Source organism: Pteronotus mesoamericanus, unplaced genomic scaffold (genome assembly GCF_021234165.1).
Source record: "Pteronotus mesoamericanus isolate MK-2021 breed Mesoamerican mustached bat unplaced genomic scaffold, CSHL_Meso_final scaffold_651, whole genome shotgun sequence".
Taxonomy (NCBI): Eukaryota; Metazoa; Chordata; class Mammalia; order Chiroptera; family Mormoopidae; genus Pteronotus; species Pteronotus mesoamericanus.
The window spans coordinates 37,535,014-37,558,799 of NW_026555325.1; the positions used below are offsets into that span (position 1 = coordinate 37,535,014).

At 40.7% G+C, this 23,786-nt stretch overlaps 1 protein-coding gene across 2 annotated transcripts in view; it reads right to left on the minus strand.

The window, feature by feature from the left end:
* PDE11A (phosphodiesterase 11A) overlaps nt 1-23,786 on the minus strand; it is a 330,569-nt gene that overhangs the window by 112,513 nt on the left and 194,270 nt on the right. For both annotated transcript variants that reach the window (XM_054562350.1, XM_054562348.1), the window contains one exon: nt 21,134-21,184. In XM_054562350.1, the coding sequence (XP_054418325.1) occupies nt 21,134-21,184 (51 nt within the window). The remainder of the gene's footprint in view (nt 1-21,133; nt 21,185-23,786) is intronic.

Here is a 23,786-nt window from a genome sequence, read left to right on the forward strand (position 1 = left end):
GCCAAAGACGCTGAATTACTTGCTCAAGGTGAGACTCCTGCTGGCCTCAGAGCCAGGAGCAGAATCGCCTGATTCCAGGCTCAGGGCTCTCTCTAGCAGACCCTACTGCCCCTTCAAGTCCCTCTTCCAACGTCAGGCATAATTTACCAACATCCTGAGCACTCCACTCAGTCTCTCTCCTAGATCTGACTCTAATTAGCAGAACTCTGTAGCTCTGCCTTGAGTATGAGACATTTTAGATGGTGCATTTAGCATCATGATCATATTTATACTTCTATACCAAGAAAATTCCAGCACATGAAAACATTTTTAATAAATCTAATAAATGATAAATAATAAAATTTATACAAGAGAGAATATTCTAAAATTGTAACTACCACTGAGAGGAAATAGTTTTCCTTTATGATAATGACCCAATTAAATGGAAATTTTAGAGCGAGTCCATTTTATGGACCCATATAAGCACACTAACCCATCTAAGAAGAAAGTAGACAGATTGTAAATTTATATTCTGAAACTGAATCAAGGCATATTTCTCATCATTCCAGTTCTTATAAAGACATGCCAGGTGAATAAAGCCCTTTTCCTGTCTCATATCTCCCTGTCTTATTAAACACTGAGATCGGCAGCGCCCTCTGCCTCCTAGCAACGGTGTATGGGTAATTCCTGAAGAGGCATGAACTTCAGGGTGAAGGAATAAGCTTCTTGCTCTTATTAGTGTTGCTGGATATAAACTTTGGGCATGAGACAGCAGCTATTTTTTATTTTTTTATTTTTTTAAAGGTCACGAAGGATAAATGATTACAGTACCATTTCATCAACTGACTCCAGATTTTTACTAGGAAGTCCTGATATTGATTTTAAAAGCTGACAATCTTTTACTCAAATCTTTCTGATCGGACCATAAATCCTTAAAATCCAAATCTTTTTCTGAATGAAAGATCTGTGAAAATAGATGATGGATTTCATGGGCTGTCAAAGCAAAAAATGTTACATTTCCTACTTTGTCATTGAATATGATATAAGACACCTGAAGGTAGATTATTTATATTGATAAAATTATTCTTTGGCATTGCATGCTGTTTTCTGGGAAATAAAAATAAAATAGCAAAAGAGCTTTTTGTCAGAACTAGAACTTTTATGTTTTCAAATTAGGCAGTAAAAAAAATATTGTGGAGAAGTGCCAAAAGCCATTTCCTTCAAGTCAAATACAGAGTATGCTACTGCCAGTATAGGACTACTTTCCCATCAGACACAATATATTTTAGTAACCATCTACCATTATTTTTGCTGAAGATAAAAGAGTTTATATTTTACTGCCTTTTTCTTTTTTCCTTTTTCTTCTTCTTCTTCTTTTTTTGGTTATTGTTCTTTTTTACACTTCTTTCCCAGAGGTCACCAAACATTAGATTCGTATTTCAGTCAGAGTAAGTATTTTAAAAATTATTCTTCTTTTTCTGGGTAGTGACTGGGGAATCAAGAAGCTAGTTAGCTTTTTTTCTATGGCTACAGACAGTGGTCCTCCCTCCAGCCAGCTTCCTCACCAGTAAATATGTCATGTATGTCATGAAAGGAAAGTGACCAGATAAAGCGAATCCAATAGCAAATCCAATATCACAGCTCTCCAAACAACTAGGAGCTAATGGGTATGAAAAATCATCTTCTCATAATAAAGACATCAAAGTATGTTCATTAGACAAAATAGAAATTGGCATATGTGTGTGTATCTATAGCTATATAAATATATGCATGTCCACTAATCTTCTGTTTTAACACCCACAAATCATTTTGCAAATCAGGACCATAAGTATATGATGCCAAATATGTTTTTTAAATTGACAAGTCCTGTACAAATATTTATATTGAGAGATTCAACTATCAATACATTGAAATAGTTCAGACATGAAATTATAGACATGTATCATTCTCTCCTCAATATATTAAGTATCATTTCCCTTAAACAATGGAATAAGGTATAGCATACATTTAAGATCAGGGTTAACTGCAAAGAACATTTGTAGACAGTAGTTCCAATCTCAGTTTTGATACTGACTTAAGCAAGTTAGTTTTATCTCCCTGAGCCGTAGGTTCCCTTCAGGTCAAGAAGGCCCAAATTACTGATCTCAGAGAGTTGTTTTGGTGATTGCGTTAAGATAACATGTAAGGTGCCTGGTACATGATAGGTGCTCAACAAATGATAACGGTAAGAATAATACTTAAGTAACTTCTGAGGCCCTTGGCTATTCCATATATATGGAATATGGTCACTATTACACTGTGGCTTAGAAATTGCTAATTGTTATGTACTACCAGCTAAGAATAGAAAAATGATGAGGTTGTCGGAAGAAGGAATAGGCCAGACATTCAGAGCATGTCCTGGGCAGCAGGAAAGATGCAGGCTCAGAGGGCTCCCTTCTCAGATCCTGAAAACTGGAGTTTAGGTTTCATTTACAGCACTACATAATCTCAGCCGCACATAAGAAACCTTTCCACCTCTGCCCAATAAAATACAAGTCACTGACTACCCATTTTTATTTTAGGCAGTTAGATAGAACATCGTTAATTCCTGCACATACTCAATGTCATTGTCAGTTTCATTTTATTTCCAACTCCTTTCTGAGATCCCTGGTTGGAGGTAAAGACCTGCTCTCTGAGCATCTCCAGCTCTGGGTGGTCTAAGGCAATGTGATTCTTTGGGAGCTCCCCTTCTTTGAGGCAATTTACAACTCAAAACAGCAACACATTTTCTTTTCAGCCTAGAAATACTGGCAATAAAAATGCAGCAGCTTTGAAATATACATTATTGTAATTAAAGTGACTTTTGGAAATTCCTGTGACAAGTCTTTATTGCAACTATTATTTAATGATGAGCATAATAATTAAAGGCTCATTTTCAGAAGAGTATCAATGCCAGGATCTGGATGGCCCACGGCATTTCAAATTATGGAACATGGCTGCCGGCGAATGTCTCTATTCATTTTCCTCAGGACTCTCTGTGCCTTTCCATTGGCAAGATGTGGACCCAGGCCAGGGTGTGCTCAGACTGGTGTTCCCTGGCACCCTGTTCCAGAAGCCATTTAGCAGATGGGCTTTGAAAAAGGTGTGGACAAAAATGGCTGGGCAAAGTTGATAGTAAAGTCACCTCATCGACTTTGAGTATTTACCAAAACACCTTTTGTGCATGTGTGGCACATCTTAATATTCTGTGGAATGGTGTTGTATGACACTGGTTTGGGAAACATTAGCTACACCTGTGCTTTTCATTCCTAGTTCCATAGTAAAATCTCCTGGGTCCTTCAGAAAACATACCAATGCCAGCCCTCTGTCCCACTTTTTTTCAATTGGTCTGGGGTCATGTCCAGGTACAGGAATTATTTTTGAAGGCTTCCTCTCCTGCGAGAGTCAATGTCCAGCCAGGGCTGAGAACCTCTGGCCTAGGCCTACCACTAATGACACTTCTGCACCCCAGTGACCTTTTTTCTCAGTGCACAGAGCCATAGAGAGTGAGAGAAAAAAATTCCCACAGCTTTGATGCGTCAGAGAAAGAAGTGTTCTCTGGGGTCAGCTCCGGGTCACCACGTGACCTTCAAGTCTTAGCCGACATGTTGACGTGCTCGTTTCACAGGCTCACTGCCTGTCATACTTCCTCCTCCTTGGCCGCGGCCATTTGCAGTGAGAATGCATGGGCTTCACCTGTACCTGCTAATATCGTAACCATAGTAAGTGAAGAATTGCTCTTCCTCACAAAAAAATGGTGAGAACTTCGGCTGCCAGTAAACCCTCCAAGACGTTCTGTGTCTCCCACTTGAGACGGTAGGTGCTGGAAGCTTCTGACACGTTCACCATTAGCACAGTTTACCTGAGAAATAAGGCTGGGAAATAGCTGGTAGCCTGGAGCCTTGGAAAGCCTATTATCTATTGTAAATTTCTAGCTCAAAATTGCACCTTGTCTCTGAGCTTTTCTAGAGTTTAATGGAATAGGAAATGCATGTCTCTTCCTCCTTAACTAAGGAACCAACATTTACTGATTAAACAAGACCAGAGAGAAAAACTGTATAATTTTATGGGCTTCTTTATAATCTGCTAAGCAAATAAGGTTCTTCATTCTTTTAACTTAAGGGAATAGGAGAAAGAGAGAAGGCATTTAGTATTTATTGAGCGTCTGCAGTGTGCCAGTAAATACAGTTCTTTCCGTATCGTCATCTCATTTAATCCTTCCACAGCCCTTGGGGTGGTTCCTACTATCCCGGTTTTCTGATTGAGGAAAGGGAGGTTCAAAGGGGATAAGGCACTGCCCATGGTCCCACTAGAAGTGTGACGCAGAGCTGGGACTTGAACATAAGTCTAGTGATGGTGACAGCAAAACTGAACCTGGACAAACGTCTCCCTGCCTTTGCAGAGCTACTGCAAGAAACAGGCGGGAGCTCCAGTGTCAGCTTGATGACCTACTTAGAGCTCAGAAAGTTCCAGGTTTTTCATCCTTCCTGCATCTCGACTCTCAGTTTATTTTGTATCTTCTCCAAAGTAGTGTCGGGGTCTCATAAGCATTTTCTCCTCAGTGTTCGACTCTGTGCTTTGAAACAAAGGAAATGTTAATACTTAAAAAAAATACATAGGTGTACAGGCAGACTAGCCTAATGGTTACAACATGAGCTTTGGATTAGACCTGGGTTCAATTCTTATACTTGTGACCTATCAGCTCTGTGACCTTGGGTGAGTTGCTTCACTTCTTAGCCTTCTGTCTTTTCATCCATAAAATAAGGTAATAATATCTAATTCATAGACTTGGGACCAAACAAGATTATAACTCAGGTCTCCTGACTTAAATCTTCACTAGACTTATACACCCAAACAGTGAAAATAAGAGACATGCTTCACAACTTTCCAAAGCTTGCCATTTGTGAAACTCGGGCAGATTCATGCATTTTTTTTGTCACCAATTTATTGCTTTAGTCACTCAAGGAGTATTTATGCCAGGCATTGTGTTAGGCACTGGAGAAAAAATGACTTTTTATGTAGCTTACAGTCTAGTTAAGGCAAATTTGACTGTATCATTTTATACCATAAAAGATACACATAAATGATATTCACATACTAATTTACTATAATGTGCATCTAAAATTAACATGCACAAAATAATGAGGTTTATAGTTAATATGTTGCCCACTGTTGATTATAATTACTAATAACTATGGTTAACTTCCAGTCTGACTAATTCCCTGGAAAAGCAGACAACCCTTCCCTCCATGTTGCTCTCTAAGCCGGGAAAGAGCAGCTGCCTCCACGAATTGCATGGAAGAGTTTACACTGAGTGAGCGCTTAACAATTAGCCCACCTGCTCTGCATTAAAGTCCTTAACCAATGAGGAGGCATGTATGTGTTCCTGGCATCGGAGCCTTTGAGTATAACTGCTTCTGGTAATTGAGAGTGTATATCCTTTCATCGTGCATCCTGAAATGACAAGAGGCTGGGTCTTCAGCAAGGACTGGGGTGTCGTCAATTTAAGAATTTATTTTTTTTCCTTGTCTGGTTTACAGCACATTGTTTTCCTAAGCCTTCCCTGATTGCTTTGATTTCACATATCCACCCAGTCAATATTAACTTTCTGTCGTATAGCAACACAAAAGGAAAAATTAGAGGCAGCTGCGGCGGCACTATAGTCTGTTATTCAAGGCCAGGGTTACGCTAACCTGCTCCCTGGCTCTCTCCTCAGGTTTTCTCTGTGGGGGAAAGTCAGCCTGAAGAGTCAGGTAGAACCTTTTAAGGGCAAGCTAATTTGCAAGATCAGATATTGATAAGTAACTTACAGGATTTGCCTTGCCTTTAGATTTCCCACTGTAAATGGTATCCCACCTCTAGCAGAGGGAGGTTTAATTGTTTCCATGACAAAAGCACTAATGCATTTCTCACTGAGGCTCCACATTCAGCAGCACTTCCTTTGAGCAGGCAGGTAAGATTGGAGGCCAAGACTGACCTTTTATGCATCCTGTGACACAGCAGATGAAAACTACCTGCCCTATTACATGCTATTCTTTAACATGTGACTCTTGTCTGGGGGCATGAAAACACTGTGCTTTATTTGATACTTGTAAAATAGCATGTTCGTCCCTGAGAGGCTCGTGTGTTTACGCGCCAGGCCTCCCCACTTTCCAATGCCTCGTCTTCATCTTCACAGCCGAAGTCCATCTGGATTGTCCTCCTTTCTAGCTGACAGTGAGGGAGCCAATGAAATACCTTTTCCTGTTGCTGGGTGACTGTGAATATTTTGAAAACATGTCCCATAAATGCAGCAGCTTAACAGGCTGCCATTGGCTGGTCGGGCATCCTGTGCAAGGCTGACGCACGCGGCCGGCAGAAGAGTGACGGCTGGGAAGAGCTATGCAAATATATTGCTGGCCTGACGTTCCACTGGAGAGGAAAACTATTTCAAGGCTGAGTGACAACTATAACATACCCTGTTAGAAGAAAAATAAATCTCCCAGAGTCTACATTTAGGCGTCTGAAGAACAGTTATGGGAATACTGCTGAAAAGAAAGAGAAAAACAAAAAACATCTCAAGGTTGTCTTACCCTCAAATACCCTGCTTTTCATGGTCCAAGTAGCAGTTCCACCTGTCCTAGGAATATATGTGCATTTCTACATGGCTTTTGCAGTTTTGTGTTGATACATTTTAAAGTCTAAACTAGTTAATTCAGGAAAATAATTTTAAACAATGGCAAGGAGGCCTTTTACATTTTTCTTTGCCTTCTTTTTCTCCAGCCTCCCCTTCGTCACCTCCCTTCCATGACCTTCAACTGCAACAAGCCAGCAGCCACAGGATGTGGTCCGTGTCGGGGCCAGCACTCGCTGCATTTTATCTCACTCTGTCCACTTAAAATATTCACATCCCGGTGGGAGGATAAGCAAAGTCTTGTCTCAACAGCTTGGGGATTCTTTTTGCAGTCCGAGAGAGCTGCTTGGATACAAGTAACTGCTTTGGCTATCACCAGGTTAACTGTTTATACACAAATCTGCCAAAGAGCCTCTAGGCAAGAATATCCTTTTACTAATTGAATTCTAATGAGGCCAGGAAGTAGATTAGGAATTGAGCTATTTTACTGTGAGTTTCCAACGTCAGATATAGGGATGTTTGGCCTATTTGATCTGCATAATTCTCTAGTGAATTCTAATTAGTTCATGAAGAAATGACTATTCAAGAAGGATTTGTGGATTACTGATTGATCCAGTTAGAGGGGGCTTCTCTCTATATAAGAGCCTCTAGTGTTCAAGCACAATAGAAAAATGCTGCTGTGATATGAACTAATGAGATGGTTGTTAAGGAGCAATTCCTGGGCCAATTTAATTGGCACATCCCTGCATTTGCTTTATAATATTTGGGTGAGTTTGAGAGCCAAATCAGGGTGAACATCAGTGGGATTAGCTGTGGAAATAGAAAAACTTGAAGGACATAATAGAACATTCTTTTCAATAGTGCAACTTACAAAGTCACGGTAACAAAGTCACTTGGGAAACCATTTCAGGAGACAGATCACACTGGTGGGTATCACCCAGTGTCTACAAATTATGAATTAAGAAGCAGCTGTTGTGAGCATCTCATCTATGCAGAAGGAAATATGTGCTTTCCACAAGAGAGGTCATGGGCAGGTGTGACAGGGACCGAAAGTCACTATCTGAAAGCTATATGCATGTACACCTGCATCACTTGTAAAGGGCAACTATGATACTATCTGTCAAGTATGGTCTCCTTTCTCGGAACACTGGTCCTTCTACTCCAACCAGGTGTTTTCATGGGAGAGCTGACATATTCTTCTATGACTATGCCCTTGTCACAGTTGATTGGTCCAGGGATGGGCACTTGACTCAACCCAAACCAATCTCAACCCAAACCAATCAGAAAACTTCCATGAGATTCCCCAAACTGGAACTTGAGAATGGTTCTTTCTAGACGAGAGTTTGCTGAAAGATGAGAAACTTAGGCCCTGACAGAGGCCATGTTTACCTCATTGTAAGGAAAGCCAGGTTGCAGTGAGTGTACCTGGGAGCTCAGTGCTGCAATGACATGGCTTTGAGCCTTTGGCTCAAGGGACGACCTCGGTGCTTGCTGCTGTCAGCTCTGGGAGTGGTCAGGTGACTCTGCCTGCAGCAGTTGGCTTTACAGGAGCACCTCCGTGGGACAGGTTTTGCTTTTGGTACTTTGGGCTTATATATGTTATATAGAGGAAGAAGACTACCTCTGGAACCGTGCACCCTACTCAGTCCTGCCTTCTCATGAGTAAATCATGCAGCGGAAGAAAGAGTTCATGTGGAGAGAGACGATCACAGTGCAGTGCAGTCAGGGACATTCCTAACAATAGAGTATTTTTGGACCTTTGGTTTTTAAGGGGTTATCAAAACGCCCAGCCTTTGCTCTTGCACATCTCAGAGAACCAGAGGAAAGCTGTTTTCAAGGAGATCACTGACGGTTTGAAAGGTAGTTCAGACAGAAGATAAATTTTCCGTGGTTTTAAAGGGAAGGTGATTGCTATGGCTTTTCATATTAGAGCAACGTAGTCAAAGAAAACCTCTTTTCTTTCTTTTCTGAATTCTAGGGCTTTCCTATTGGTGCTGAGGGGAAGCGTACAAAGTGTCCTCCCTTAAAATCCAGCTTCGGTGTTTCACAGGGCTGCCTGACACGTTTAAGCCCAGTGCTGAGAATGGCCACCTGTTTCTGCAAAACCATCACAAAGCTTCGTTTTTACTAGCTCCCCTCTGTCTCCAGAAAGGCCTGTGATGAATAATAGACGTTAGGAAAATGAACCTGGGAAAGAGAGGAAGGGGATCATTCAGCACAGACATTGTATGGGATTTACCCTTTGGGCAGAAAAATTGCTTTTAGATCCCACGAACCTATCCCTTGAAGTTGATATTCCAGAATGCTGAAGGCTGAGAAACCACACCTGTTAAACAGTAGGGCTGGATTACTTTGCAAACTATGTACGTTTAAAAACAAACAAACGAAAACACATTTTGCAGTCTGTTGACATCTGGACTCATCTAGTAAGGAACTAAACTATGATTACAGAAGAGCTCATAATCAGACCGTAAGGACAGGGCCATCCCAGGAGCCAAAGAACCTAAATCAGAAAGGGTTCTGCATCATTTTGAAGGGGAATATTCCAAATTCAGTGTGCCTACCCACATCACAATCTCTTAATTTCTACTATAATTAATTGAGCTGTTCTTTGTATCTAGCTGTATCCTCTATAAAATAAGGAAAATAATAGTAGGCACTGAACACAGACCTGGCACGTAGTAAATGTTCATTACGTATCTCTCATTTTCCAGGAGACCATCCGACTGAGTGGTCTGGGCATAGATACCGGGGTTGTGGGGAGAGTCCAAGGAAGGGGCTTCAGCAACAAGAAGTGAGGCCTCCAGGTTGGCAGCATGCTGTGCCCTTCAGCTGCCTGAACCATAAATGGGATACGGCCACCGATTCCGCCTTGCAAGCCTTCTGTTAACGCGCAATGAAATAAGAGCTATGACAGCACTTAGAATCAGCAAGAATGCTACAGCTAGAACAGTGCTACTCTTAGTGAACAGCAATATTTAAAATATATAATGAATGACATGTTATCTTACAGTAAGCCCAGAAAATATATTTTAAAGTCCATCCACCTGTAGGTGATTAATAGCAGAAGAGTATTTAAGCCTTTAGTCCCTAGATAGGTTGAGAAAAGCTTGCACTTTGTAAGTTCTCGCCAGCTTTTCTCACACTCTCTCTTTTCATGGGGGTGCAGATCTGATTACAGTGAGTTACAGAAGAACCTGTAGCTCTGTTCTGGGCCACCTTCTAGGGCCAACTGTGAGGCCAGCTCAATGGCCCCTGGCTTGGGAGTATAAGGTAAAATCTGTTTGGAGCTTGGATCCCTTCTACAATATGGCCTTGTATAAAGGATTCTAGAGGGCTTTTTGTTTTGTTTTGTTTTGTTTTGTTTTGTCACAGAGTGCCTGTAATACATTTTCAATTTTTATTAAAATTCTTGTTTACACCCTAATTCTTTTTAGTGACAACTAAATGTGTCAGGCTCCGGAAGGAAACATCAACTTGTGTTACATGACAGTCTTAGAATATTCTCTGTGGTGATTCGTATTCATAATGCTGATCTTAATTTCTTGGTATAAGTGTCAAATCCAAGGATGGCAAAATCCTGCATGGATGTTATCATGGATGTTCTTAGGTGGTGTCTCTGCAAACTCCATGAATTTCTTCTAGGGGAACAAAAAGCACCCGAAATAGAGTTACTATTCTACCAACACACAGATTTCCTAGGAAAGAAAAGAGTGCTTAATAGCTCCTCGGGCTCTGCATTTGAAGGGGCACAGCACAGCCACAGAGATGGCTGGGCTCCAGTCTTGTTACACGCACGCTGCAATATGTGCAATAATAAAAATAATTAATAGAGCATCTGCCCTGCTAACCTCCAGACCCCTAGCATCGCCCCTCGTCACCAACTCCCAGCCCATTCACTGCCTGTCCAGCCACCCGCTGGCTGGCTCAGGGGATACAGCAGGCAAAAGGGCTTCAGCCAGGCTTTGTTGATAAGGCTGAACCAGAGGGGAGATTTCCCCGGTCCCTCTGCGTCGTGCCCAGGCAAACGAATAAGCTGCCTGTGCCACTAACATATTCCAGGTCATGCACACACACAAACATTATTATATCTTGAAATTACTTTTAAATTACTGCCTTTCAGGTTTTAACCATTTTCCTAGAAATATGGCTCAGCAAATCCTTGCATGGAGCAAGGATGGCACCCAGTGGCCAAAGTGTTTCATCTCAGATCTTGTTTTCTCACAGAATTGCTTGTCTCTTTGGAGACAATGAACTGTCTGCCACAAGGTATTTTTCTAAAGCCAGAGTTGAAACTCCAAATCACTTGACTATCCCTTTAAGCTAAAGTACACACACACACACACACACACACACACACACACACGCCCGCATGTGCGAGCGTGTGCGAGGCCATATACAATAATTCAGAATACCTTTCAAAAATCCTTAAAGTTACCTTAGGAGTCTTACGTTAAAGCCATCATGTTTCACATGCGCAGATGACTGTCCGTGAGGTCCCTCATTAGCATCACTAAAGGGGATATTACACAAATACAAACCCAGCCTCATATTCCACATGTCCGCCCCCGCAGAGTCTCTAGTTTATGAGTTCTCATGCTTAAACATAAGAATTTATCTCCTGACAAGTGCTTTATCATTAAACTGATGTTCACAAGCTCATATCCTTCTTATCTTTCTTACAAGGTACTTGGCAGTCCCAGAGAGCACAGGATAATAAAGTGGGACTGCTCTTTTTCCTTTGAGCTTCCCAGATGTTGAGAGATTTCTATACAGCTAGATAGCCAATCAGACTGTAAGGAAGACGAGCAAGATGTCAGAATAATGGATCATATGCTCTCCTGCTAAGAATGATGCAATATCTTCATAATGTTCGCTGTTTCCAATTTCCTTAGGTTTCTAAGCAGTCTGAAACCCCAGGGCAGGAAGTCACGTGGATGGCACAAACACAATACTAAAAGGAGTTTCTAATAAAATAGCGTTATATATTAGTTGCCGAAAGAGTACCATGAAAAGTCTCTTTTAAAATGTCTATTAAGTTCAGTCCAAAATCCTGTTTTCCTCAGACATCATCACCATTCATGCTTATTTGGCCCCTAAACTGTCAAGATGCCATGAACATTCCAAGAATAATGGCTAAATCAAAAGAAATGACTTCAGGATAAAATCCCATGATATTGCTTACATTTTCCCACTCAGCCACTTGAAGAGCAGCATTGTCTTCAAGGCCAGAACAAAACATTGGAAAGAAAAAAGAATCAAAGCCAAATATGTGTATTTTTCTTGCTAGTTCTTTGGTTTTTGGTTCCTCACATGTAAAATGGGGCAACAGTAGCCCAGCTCTCACAGAGAGGTTGGGAGGCTCCAGTGAGATAATGAGTATGAAGAGGCTCTTATCCACTGCTCAGTGGTATTATTTAGGACACCGTATTATTTAAACATTGATAGGTGGTGCTAGTGTATAGATTTTATACTGATGAGATTAAGGTTTTTGTCTTAACTGAAATAATCACTTATCTTCCTTGTGAGTATTATTGTATTATTTTACTCTTCAAATATAATATAGTCATGGTGGGCTTTGGAAATCACTTATGATATGTAATTAAACCAAGCTAACCCAACACGTCTACCAAATTTTTAAACAGAGCTTAAAATTAAAGCTTTGGGTATTCAGAAAATGTAAGGATCCCATGACGTTTTGTTACCTTTATGTTGCTTTGTGTTTTATTTTCTCCTTCCTGCCTAGAGATAAATTTTATAGGCACATAAAATTATACCATTTTATAGCTGGAAATGGCTTTGTTTTGCAGATGAGGAAACCTGAAGCCTGGAAGTTTTGAGTGAACCGAGAGGTCGGGTGGCTGCTTTTTCTATGTACATGTTTGCTCCCTCCTGTCTGACGTGTCTGTGGCCTTACAAAACTGCTCCAAAGAGGGCAGCTCTCGCTACAGAGACCGAACCCTTAGATCAGACATTTTCTGGACTTTGTATTTTATGTGGTACTTCAGGACCAACAAAATCATGACTCAGGCACGTTTTTCAGATTTTTTGGATGGATCCATTATCAACTGAGAGAAAACACGCAGAACGAACGCAGCAGTACCTGATTTCACAAATAGGCAGAAGGGACAGAATACAATTAATAAATAAACACAAGAAATTAGAAAGGTATCCTGAGATTCAAGAAAATAAGTAGAGTTTAAAAAAATCTAGTCGTAGTTAGTACTAATGAAGTTGTTGCATCAACTAAGAATTATTGGCAAGGATCCTCTGGTCTCAGCAGGAAAGGCAGATATTATCACAGTGAACATTCCAAGAAGACTAGCCTAAATAAAGAATAGGAATTCTTTTATTTTGAAATAGTTCAGAATTCAGTGGAAACCCAAGAAACTAACAACAAAGAACTTAAAACAGGGGCTGAGAACGAATTTACAGGCACTGTCATTGCCACAGACCCCCACTTCAAAATCCCATTCACATGTTGCAACTTCGTCTGCCATCAAAACTGCAGACAGTTCAATGAGTTGCATGACTTGGTAGAAATTTCTCCAGCACTCAGGTGCAAGGCATGGTTTTAGGTGAAATAAGGATTACGAAGTAGGTTAGATGAGGATTCTCCCCTAAAAATGCTCCTAGTTTAACCAGGCAATTAGGTGCCCAAAGACTAACATCACAAGGTAGAAATAGCAAGTACAATAAAACAATGGCAAATGAGCCATTAGAACAATTTCCTCGAGAGGGAGCAACTGAGCAGGATCAGAGGGGATTTACTGAGATTTTAAATATGCACATATAGGAATAGGGATGGGACCAAAGAGAGGGAGGGGAAGTGAATGGGCAGAAACTATGAAATGGAACTTGTGTGACGGGTGGGGAAGAGGATGAAAAAGTGAACTGGAGGTTAGAGTTCAGAGCACATCCGTCCAATTAGAGAATCTGACATGATGGACTCTAGAGGCTTGGAGAAGAGACTAAGCTTTGCGGGAAGGAAACCGGCACCAGCAGAAGAGGACCGCTGGTCTGGCCGCCATGGACAGGGTGAACGGGGAGCAGGTTGAGAGGAGGCAGGGAGGCCAGCTGGAGGGCGCTGCATAACCACTGTCTGCCCAGGAGGCAGCGAGCGCCTGAACGAGGGAGGGTCACGGGAGGCTGAGGGGAGCCATTCTGAGGTCGAAATGGATGGGACAGTGTGTAGGAGTGAGGAAGCGTGAGGACTCCAAGGGGGCTGTACAGTGTTATCCAGAGCGTGCGTTTGGAGAGGAGGGTGAGTGAAGCCTGACAGTCAGGAGCTTGTGGTTTCTGTGTGCACTGAAAGAAGAGCAGAGAAAAAAGCCACCATTGTGATCGCTAAACCCAGCACAAATCATTGAGGGGAGGGGAAATCAATTCTTTATTTCCCAGCTCTGTATCTCCAGTGATAGATGGCTCTCGCTAGAGGAAAACTAGGAAGATGCCCTGGTGTCCTGAAGGTTCTGACCGTTTTCACCTTCACAGTTCCCTTCACCAGTCAGGAGTCAGAGCTCCAACTGGGCCACAGCACTGGCCTCTGCTCCTGTCTTCCCTGGACCCCCAGGACTCCTCTCATAACCGCGCTAGACCTTTTATTTCATGTCCTCAGGCTCAGACCCCCTGGGCCTCCAATGCGACACTTCAGGAGGGCAGGGAACCCAGCTGTGTTAATGCGTGGAATTACGGTGAGTGGAAGAGCGCGGCTCAGGCCCATCCTTTCTTCCAGGGGAACTAGACATTCACAGCAAACTTTTGGAGATGAGGCCCCCGTTTCATTTTCAAATGGAAAGAGCACAGATAGTGGCTATTTAAGTAGGTCTGAGAGGAGGTCAGGGTCACGGCCGGATGCATTTTGGCCAGGCAGGTCTTTGAAGAGCCCTGCAGGCACACCTAGGTGCGTGGTTCAGCAAGCGGTGGAAGAGGCAGCCGCGCGGGGCAGCCCTGGTTGCCCTCACCCCGCCACCCCAACTTTTTCAAGACTCAGGAGTACAACCATCCTTTTTCTGATGTGGCACTTGAGTAAGACACAATTCATAAAGAGAGCCTGCAGGAACAAGTGGACATTTGACCACAAAGCACTCCACATATTTATGGGCACGTCCTACGCGGTGCGGTGCGGTGCGGTGCTCTAGTCCGCTGCCTTAGAGCAGAGGATGGCCTTTCAGGTGCTGACTAAGCTGTTTCCCCTGCAGTCGATTTCCTGCGGAAGGTTCAGTAACTTTCCCTGATGATAAAAGTATCTCGGATATTAAACTTAGCATAAATACTATTTCAAGTTAAAACAACACCTTCACTTTGGATGTGCTGACCCCTGCGATTTCCCCAAGTGTGGGAAACTCGACTGCATACTTTGTGGTAGTGGGGGACTGTGTTCATGCTCTCCCCTTAAAAAAACAAAAACAAAACCAAACACAAACACAAACAAACAAAAAAACACCCTCAGTTCAACCAGGGAAGAGAGAGGAAGCAGAGTCAGTTAGATGTAGGAAGATACCCACATTCTGTTTCTACTGCTCCTTGGTCTCCTTTTTACAACCTAAGAGGTAAGATGAGGTGAACTGGGAAGTCCTTAGTTGCTCAGATTTCCAAAGGTTGCATTTCAGGGCTGAGACTAGAGGAACTAGTCTCCCTGACACCCTGAGATCCCAATTACAACCCCTCCCCCCGATTCCTGGCTATGGAGGTGCCTCTGCGGGAGGGCCTGGCCTGCAGGTGAAGAGCTGAAAGGTGCTCCCCACCCACTGGGGTGGGGAACAGGAGCTCCCTGAGCCTCTGCCACACGGCACCTGCCCTCTCCCTTCTTCCGCAGCAGCTGCATCACCTGGGTTTGGGTAAATGCCACGGTGTGAAACCTCCCTGTCCCAACCCCTCGCCCCACGTAGTGCACTTTTTCTCTGCAAGAAGCCGCTGCAAGGATTGGGCTGTTTCAGGGTTTTGGAAATAAGAGTGGGCAGGGCCAGGGCCAGCAAGTGCTGCCTCTGTGCAATTAGAAAAAGGTGCGGCCTCTGGAGGATCAATTAATAAAATGCATTCCATGCACGTGGTCAGCCAAATGGGGCAGCCCCAATTCCCGCCTTCTTGTGCAGGGACCCTTATGTAGGGCCTCTGAGAGACACATCTACCAACATAATGGCAAGGCAGTTTTGAGAGCTGAAGCTTCTTATTAAAACATTTTAATAATTCATGGATCAAACACGCCTCCGCAAGCCTAGTGTACGTGTATCACATCCCGTTGCTCATCTTGTCCCCTGCCATCCATCTCTCAGAGGAGGCCATAAGATCCTATTTTTGATGTAGCCATTCTTATTTTGGTATGGGAAGGCCACAGGGAGTATCCATTCTATGGTACTTTATTTACATTACCAGGACATTAATTTGTGGCCTAGGCATTAACAATGGAAACTTGAAATATGCAAGAGGAGGTGGAAACCAAACATTCAACATGAGTTGTTGGCATTTAATTACTGAGGCAGTTGTGGAATTTAATAACAAAATAAACTAACAAACAAAATAGAAACAAACTCATAGATACAGAGAACAGGCAGATAGCTGTTGGAGGGGAGGGATGCGGTTGGGGGACTGGGTGAAAAAGATGATGGGATTAAGCCAAAACAAAAACAAAAACAAAGACAACCCTTGTAGACACAGACAACAGTATGGTGATTACCAGAGGGAAAGGAGGGGGGGGGAAGGTAGAAGAGGGTAAAAGGGGATACATGGAAGGAGACTTGACTTGGGTTGGTAAACACACAATGCAATATACAGATGCTGGATTATAGAATTGTAAACCTGAAACCTATATAATTTTCCTAACCAATGTCACCCTAGTAAATTCAATAAAAATTAAAAAAAAGAAAGAAAACGAAGAACAACAAAAATGTTGGACTGGGTGAAAGAGGTGAAGGGATTAAGAAGTACAAATTGGTTGTTACAAAATAGGAATGGGGATGTAAAGTACAGCATAGGGAACATAGTCAATAATATTGCAGTAACTGTGTATGGTGCCAGCTGAGTTACTGTAAATATCAAGGGGAGCACTCTGTAAAATATATGATTGTCTAACTGTTATGCTGTACACCTGAAACCAATACAAAATTGAAAGACAAAAAAAAAAAAAAAAGAAAGTAAGAAATGAAAGCAAAAAATCCAATGGTGATGGAAGATGGTTTGACTTTGGGTGGTGGGCACACAATGCAATATACAGATCATGTATCATAGAAATGTACATTTGAAACCTATATGATCCAATCAATAAATTTAATTTTAAAAATCCAATACGAAACAAAAAAAATAATTACTGAGGCAGTTAAACAGTGCTGTAAAAGAGTTCATCTCTGATTGCAACCATAAGCTATGCAGTTTGGAACTGAAAGAAGGGATGATAGAAGGTAGCAATATAATATGAGAATATCCATGAGTTGATTTTAATTGGTGAATTGACCATGAATAGTGATAACTGTTTGGTCTCTCCATTGCATTGGAATCTTTAGAAAGTGCATAAAATTACAGGAGTATATAATGTTGTACCAAACTCATTTTCTTATGTTATTACAGCTGTCCCCTTCAGGTTATTAAAAACCTTTAAACCAGTCATCTTCAAAGAGATCTAATTGTCAATATGGTCTTTATAGATTATTCCTGTTAGCACAGTGCAAAAGAGATATAAACAAGTCCTACAATCTGCACAGGTTTTCTGGGCACACCTTTCTTATTTCAAGTTCAAGGAAAATCAGTAAATATTAATGAGGATAAACACTGTTCTTTAGATCCTGGTTTCCTCATTCAATGCACAGGGCGACAAACCCATGAAGGATAAATTATTAACATTATAATAGAAATCAGACTTTTACAGAGTTATCAGGTCCAGAAAGTTCTGTGACCTTAGCCCCACGAAAGGACTGTTTTCCAAAGTATAAATGATATATCAGAACCATAAAAAATAAGCTTAAGTTCTGATATTCTCGAATGAGCAATTATAAGTTGTTTTATGTATTTATTCTGGCTAGACAATCCAGGCACACTTCAAGAGAGGTTTTTAAACTTCATGCGCCATTTACCCATGCACAACCACCTACCCAACAAGAAAATTTTTCCTAGCTTTGTTCAGAACAAAACAAAACAAGAACAAAAACAAAAACACCCTCCCCTTCTTCTGTGGCATTCTAAAATAGGAAAAGAAATCACCAAACATGGAGGGGTATGAACTAGGAAGACAAGATATGAGAAAAGATAAGGTGGTATCAGCCTATCATTAGTAATTAGTAAAGACTCACTAATTGGTTTATTGTATATGAAATCTGTGTTCCTTTAGACCATACCATTTAGGAGTACTAATGATAATGAATTGAAATTAATTAATGGTATGTATCACATTCTCCAACATGGTGGCATCTCCATGTCTCCTACTCGTGTCTGGAAGTTCTCAGGGCATACCTTGCTGTTGCTTGTCCTTAAAATGTGACTACTCGGCCTGCATTGATTCCTTCAGCCTCTGCTGATCATATTGGTAAGAAGGTGCCTTGCCCGGGTCCACAGTGATTCTTCCTTCTATTGGGCTGCTGCTTTCCATTGCGGGCTGTTGACACTCTGGAACCCTGTGCTCTCAGGGCACTTAATGCTCTGAAACTATAGAAAGTCCATGCCTTTTGTGTCCACTCATGTTCTTAGCTGAGGATGTGAGTCCATGGGAGGCTGGGGTAAGAGGCAAATCCAAAAGACAAACCCCATGCTAAACTTGGAATCATCCAGACAACTGAGGCCTATGGCTTCAACTTCTGCTAGGAACAGTTCTCGACTCCGAAGACCTCTCATGTAAAACATACCACATCTCATTGGTTTTCTAGACATGTCTGAATTCCATATGTGGTACATCTTGGGATGCAACTAGATTCTGACTTGTATATGCATGTATTTGACCTCCAGATCTTTTTTTGCACTAGATAATAAAATCATTTCCCCGCCCCCAGATGCTGGCTTAATCTCTAAATCACTGATCATTAAGTTGGTCCAAGCTGGCATAGTCCAATACACTGAAACTCAACCATCCTTTGATTCTTGATTCCAAGATTTCATCTCTTCCTCTGTCTCTTTCTGTCTTTATCTCTCTCTGCCTCTCTCATGTATATTTATTTACTACTCTGTTAAAAAAGTATTGCAGATAGCAAAGGTTACAATATTTAAATGTAAGCATGGTTTGTCTGTACATATTGGTCAAAACAAAGTATTTGTTTACTGTTATTTAGCTATGATGTTAGGAAACTGCCATTGCACTTTGGAAGGAAATTTCAGTAAACACTTTTCAGTGTCTATGTGCGGGGTTATTTTAAGCTCACTACATTTTAATGTTATTGCTGCAGTTATAAGACATCAGCTACCAATTATGATAATATTTTATTTACTTTATATCAATATATTAAGGAAAACCCATTAGGGTAAAATTATCTACTATATATATCTCAATTACATTGTAATAAGATAATAATATCTATCAGGATAAAATTTAGAATAAGCCAGTTAAGTTAATAATCTTGATAATTTTCATATGAAATAACCCTTTGTCCTCAAATTTAAGCACTTCGTATTTTTAGTATGCTTGTGAGCTAACAATAGAAAAGCATGCCAAATTCCAAATCAACAGTGTTCCCCTGACTTTAAGTGAAGAATTAAGCCTGAACACAGGGCAATACCTGAGACTAGACAGCTATTGATTTTGGTCTGCTACAGCTCTGAACATGTCCCGTCAAGCAGCCTTTGCAGGCACAAGTAGTCCGCTGTGAGCTTTGCTATCTTTCTCCCTGACTGTCTCTTTCCTCTTTGAGCAATGAAGATAATTATAAGAGTAAAAAATGTAAGAGTGAAATAGGTAGGGAAATTATTTCCATAAATAGAATTGCTAGGCAACTGAACTTTATTAAAGTAAAAAAGCTTTAAGTATTTTTGATAAAACTATTAATAAAATATATATAAAATATAAAAAATACAAGTACATATATCCCCAGTTTTAACATTTCCTTAATGAATAATTGTTTTAAGTTGTGGAATGCTGATGCTCTTTGGATTTATTTAGTCATCCATTCATTCACTCGTTCACCCTTTCCACACGTTATTTTCTGAGCGCTACCATGTCTCAAGTAGAAAGGCAGTACAGACAGAGCAGAGAACAAAACACACAAATAGTGCTGTTCTGAAGGCACGCACATTCCAGCTGGAATTTAGGATGTTTATCTCTGCAACAAATAGGCCCCGACTCCTATGATTTGAGTTGTTCTGTTTTCCTCCTTTGTTGTCAGTTGTCACCTCTTGCTGACACCATGTCTCTCTTTCTGATCTGGGTCACCGTTGCAGGTCTTTTCCGCATCCCTGGATGGAGCCCGAGCAGCTCACCTCGGGCTGAGTGTATGTTCCCTGCCCTCCGAACAGTTCTCTAATCCCTAACGTGAGTTTGGGGTCTTCTCTTGTTTCCTTTCTTTATTAGTGTGATTCAACTCTAATGCCCTGATTTAATTATCAGACCTAAAGATCTCTGTGCCATTTTTCCTGGGAAGATGAATGCACCCAGGTGCAAATGAAACTCTTAGAAGAGTAGTCATCATCAAGTATTATTACATACAAATATTGCAATACAAAAAATTACCTTTTTTACGGTAGTGGCACCTTGTTTGATAATGAATGACTAAACCTCCACAGAAACTTTAAAAGGTGGACGCCAAAACTTCCAAAAGAGAAAAAATTAGTGTTTCCATATACCCACATTTTGACTGTAGCCTATTCGAAGTGCAGGAAGAGGAGCAAGAATTCTGAGCTGCCTTTAAGGAAATGGTAATGACTACATTAAAAAGAATATCTAAGACTCATTCTCAGTCTCGCAGGACATCGAGGATAGAAGGGGGTCATGCTGAGCAACTGTGAAGCCTGGTGATTAAGAATTCCAGTGCTGGGACCAGACTGCCTGGTTACACCCCTTACAATTGTTTGACCCTGGCCTATCTAATCAATATCTCCTTGCTTCAGTTTACTCACCTATATAAAAGGCTATATACTTCACAGGGTTATGAGACTCAAATGAATTAACACAGGCAAAACGCTTTGTATTGTGCTTGGTCCACAGTAAACACTTGGTAAATGTTACCTATTATTATCTTAATTTCTTCACTTATTTTTACAAATGAAGATGAAGGCCCTGAGATTTTAAGTGAACAGAAAGTTAGAGGTAAAACCAATGCTCAAACCAGGCATCCTGATTCTCACCATATTACAAAGACTTTTTTTTCTCATCGTCTGCTTACTTAAAAAAGGGAAAGAAATAAATACTGAATAATTTCAATGATCATGAAAGGACTACCCAGTTGTTTATGTCTCTCTTGCCCTCTAAAACTGAAATACCCAAACACACCTTTACCTGCTCCTCCAGCACCCAATGGGCAGAACTAATTCTACAGAAGCAAGTAACAAAGTGTTAGAAAGTCATGTAAAGTTTAACTTCATGCCCTAATAGAGCACCAATTACTTCCTTACCTTAAACTTGTCAACTTCAGCTTTTGAACATGTTGCATGATATGATAGCACCTGATTCAGGAAAAAAAAGAAAAAATAAATAACTAGATATGACTCTATCTTCTGAAATTCTCTTGGCTTAAAAATAAGCATTGCTCATGAATACCACCTTGGCAAAATAGTGGATCTTAATGTATGACAAGAACCTTTCAATAGCAGTCTATGACATAGATTGTCATCTGCGCAATTACAGTGGAATCTATTATATGCTGAATGGAACTACAGCTCACGTTAAAGGCTAAGTATGTTATACCAGGATGTTTTTACAGGTAGTTATTTTATCAAAGAAACATGATGTGGCTCAAGACCACAGCTCCCAAAGGATGGGAATACTTATCTTGTGAAATGCACTGGAACATAAATAAATAAAAAGGGTGTGTGTGTGTGTGTGTGTGTGTGTGTATACTGTGGCAGACACTGCAGACTGCTGACCCAAATTCCACCTCTGGTCTACTCTTACTTCCTATTATACAGGAAAGGTTATATTGTAATGCCCAAAAATCTGCAATGCTTTTTATAAGAGGATTCTATTTCCTTGCCTTATTGACATCAGCCTTAGTATATGGCTTGCTTTAGCCAGTGGAATATGGGGGAAAGTGACAGATGTCACTTTTGAGTACAGTCTTTAGGAGCCATCACATGGTTCTGCCATCTCCATTTCCCCTCAACCACAGGAAGTGCACGGCCCTAAGAACGGCTGCTCACTCACCCAAAATGACACATTGAGCAGAGCTGCAGCCTAACTTGCAACTAATGACATGTTGTGTGAGCAATAGATCAACCTTTGTGGTTTATCACTTCATTATAACCCAGTCTGAAGGCTGTCTACAGCTAGGGATGGTCATGTCGGGCAACAATGCTCTGGTCAATGAAATGTGCGTGAGAGCGTTGGCTTGCCTCTTTCCTTTCTCTTCCTCCCTGGAAAACAGCTCTATGGCCTGGAGATGCAGCAAATTCTGGTGTCTATGTGATGACAACGTGAGTATGAATGACAGCCTGTTATGGATAATACAGCAGAAAGGGACAGAGACACGAGCCTGGCCCTGGACCTCCCCACCTCAGACGTTTTGCTGCAGAGGACCAACACACATGTTTGCTTGAGTTGGTACTGGTATGTATGGTACTGGTAACATATATAAAATATGTTACATATACCTACATACATATACATATTATATATTTTATGCTACCAATCCCATTCTTGATCTACATGCATCTCAAACAAATAAGTCTGGGAAATGCTAAATACCTCTTCAACTACCAACGCTAAAGAAATTTAGTGTACATTTGGCTTTGAAAACTAAAGGTTTTATTTGGTCAAACTCAGCATTTCCCAAACTTTATTAGCCACAGAACTTCCTTTTAGGTGATATATTGATCTAGTAACACTCCAAGAACTTTGAGAAATGCTGACCCAAGGCAGGTACCCTCTGTGCAGGTACCCTCTGCGCGGCAGAGCAGGGACACAAGAGGGCAGCGTCTCACGGTGGTTAGAACACAGCCACTGGAGCCAGGCTGCTGCTCCTCCTTGGACTCACTGGACTTCAGTGAGTGTTTTAAGCTCTCTATGGGCTCATATATAAAATGGTGTAATAATAATACTATACAGGCATCTCTTGCTTAACATCAGTAATTTAGTCTTGAAAATCAGAGATTCTACCCGAAAACACCAAGAAGGAGCCTGTTTTCCATTATGTTTAATGGGAAAAAAATTATAAAGTATTATATGACCTGCAATCACTTACTACAACTTCATGAAAAAAAATAAAGTTCCTATGTATGTGTGAACAAAAAATGATGTTTGGATATAATTTAAGTGTTACTTAAATTGGAAGGCTGACTCTCGCCATAGCCAATATAGTTCTTAACAAAAGTTACTTTATAGTCAGCAGTATCTTCTCTACCTTTATAAATACCACAATCACTCACTTGTTTTCTCAACACTTTTTTAACCTTTGAGAGGGCACTGACTGTCAAATTCTAAGTGAAAACAAGAGCTAAATATTGAAGACATGGAGGTGACATATTCAGGACAAGCTGCTTTCTCAGAGCTGGCAACAGCTGAAATGCATGCTCCCACTGTCAGATGCCATGTGGTTCTCAACATATTTACACATGATTTAGACATTATTTAGACCAATTTAATTTGGAATGTAAATCAAAACTTTTCCCATACCTCATTTTGTTTAAAAAAAATTATACAGAGTTTTGGGAATATAAATATAATTTTTCCAATACAAAGTCATAAAATGTTGTTTTGATAGATAAATATGTTCTATGAGGTTTAGTAATCAAAAACCAAGAGTTATTTCATTGGAAAACTTCTGTGGTGTGGGCCTGTACTTCAGACAGTTCTTAAGAAGATTAAATGTGATAATACATGTTAAATTCCTGGCACACAAATAATAATCAACATATATTTATTTTTTAATATTCAGTTACAATTACAATTCTACCATATAAATGTTTGGTAGAGTATTATATCATCATATTATTTTCATTGTTTCAAAATTATTAACAGGCATTTTTACTGCAAAAATAATTGAATAGATTGTCTTTTTGCTTTGGTTTTACTGTGTTAAACTTCAGTTTGACTGTCACCTTATAACAGTTT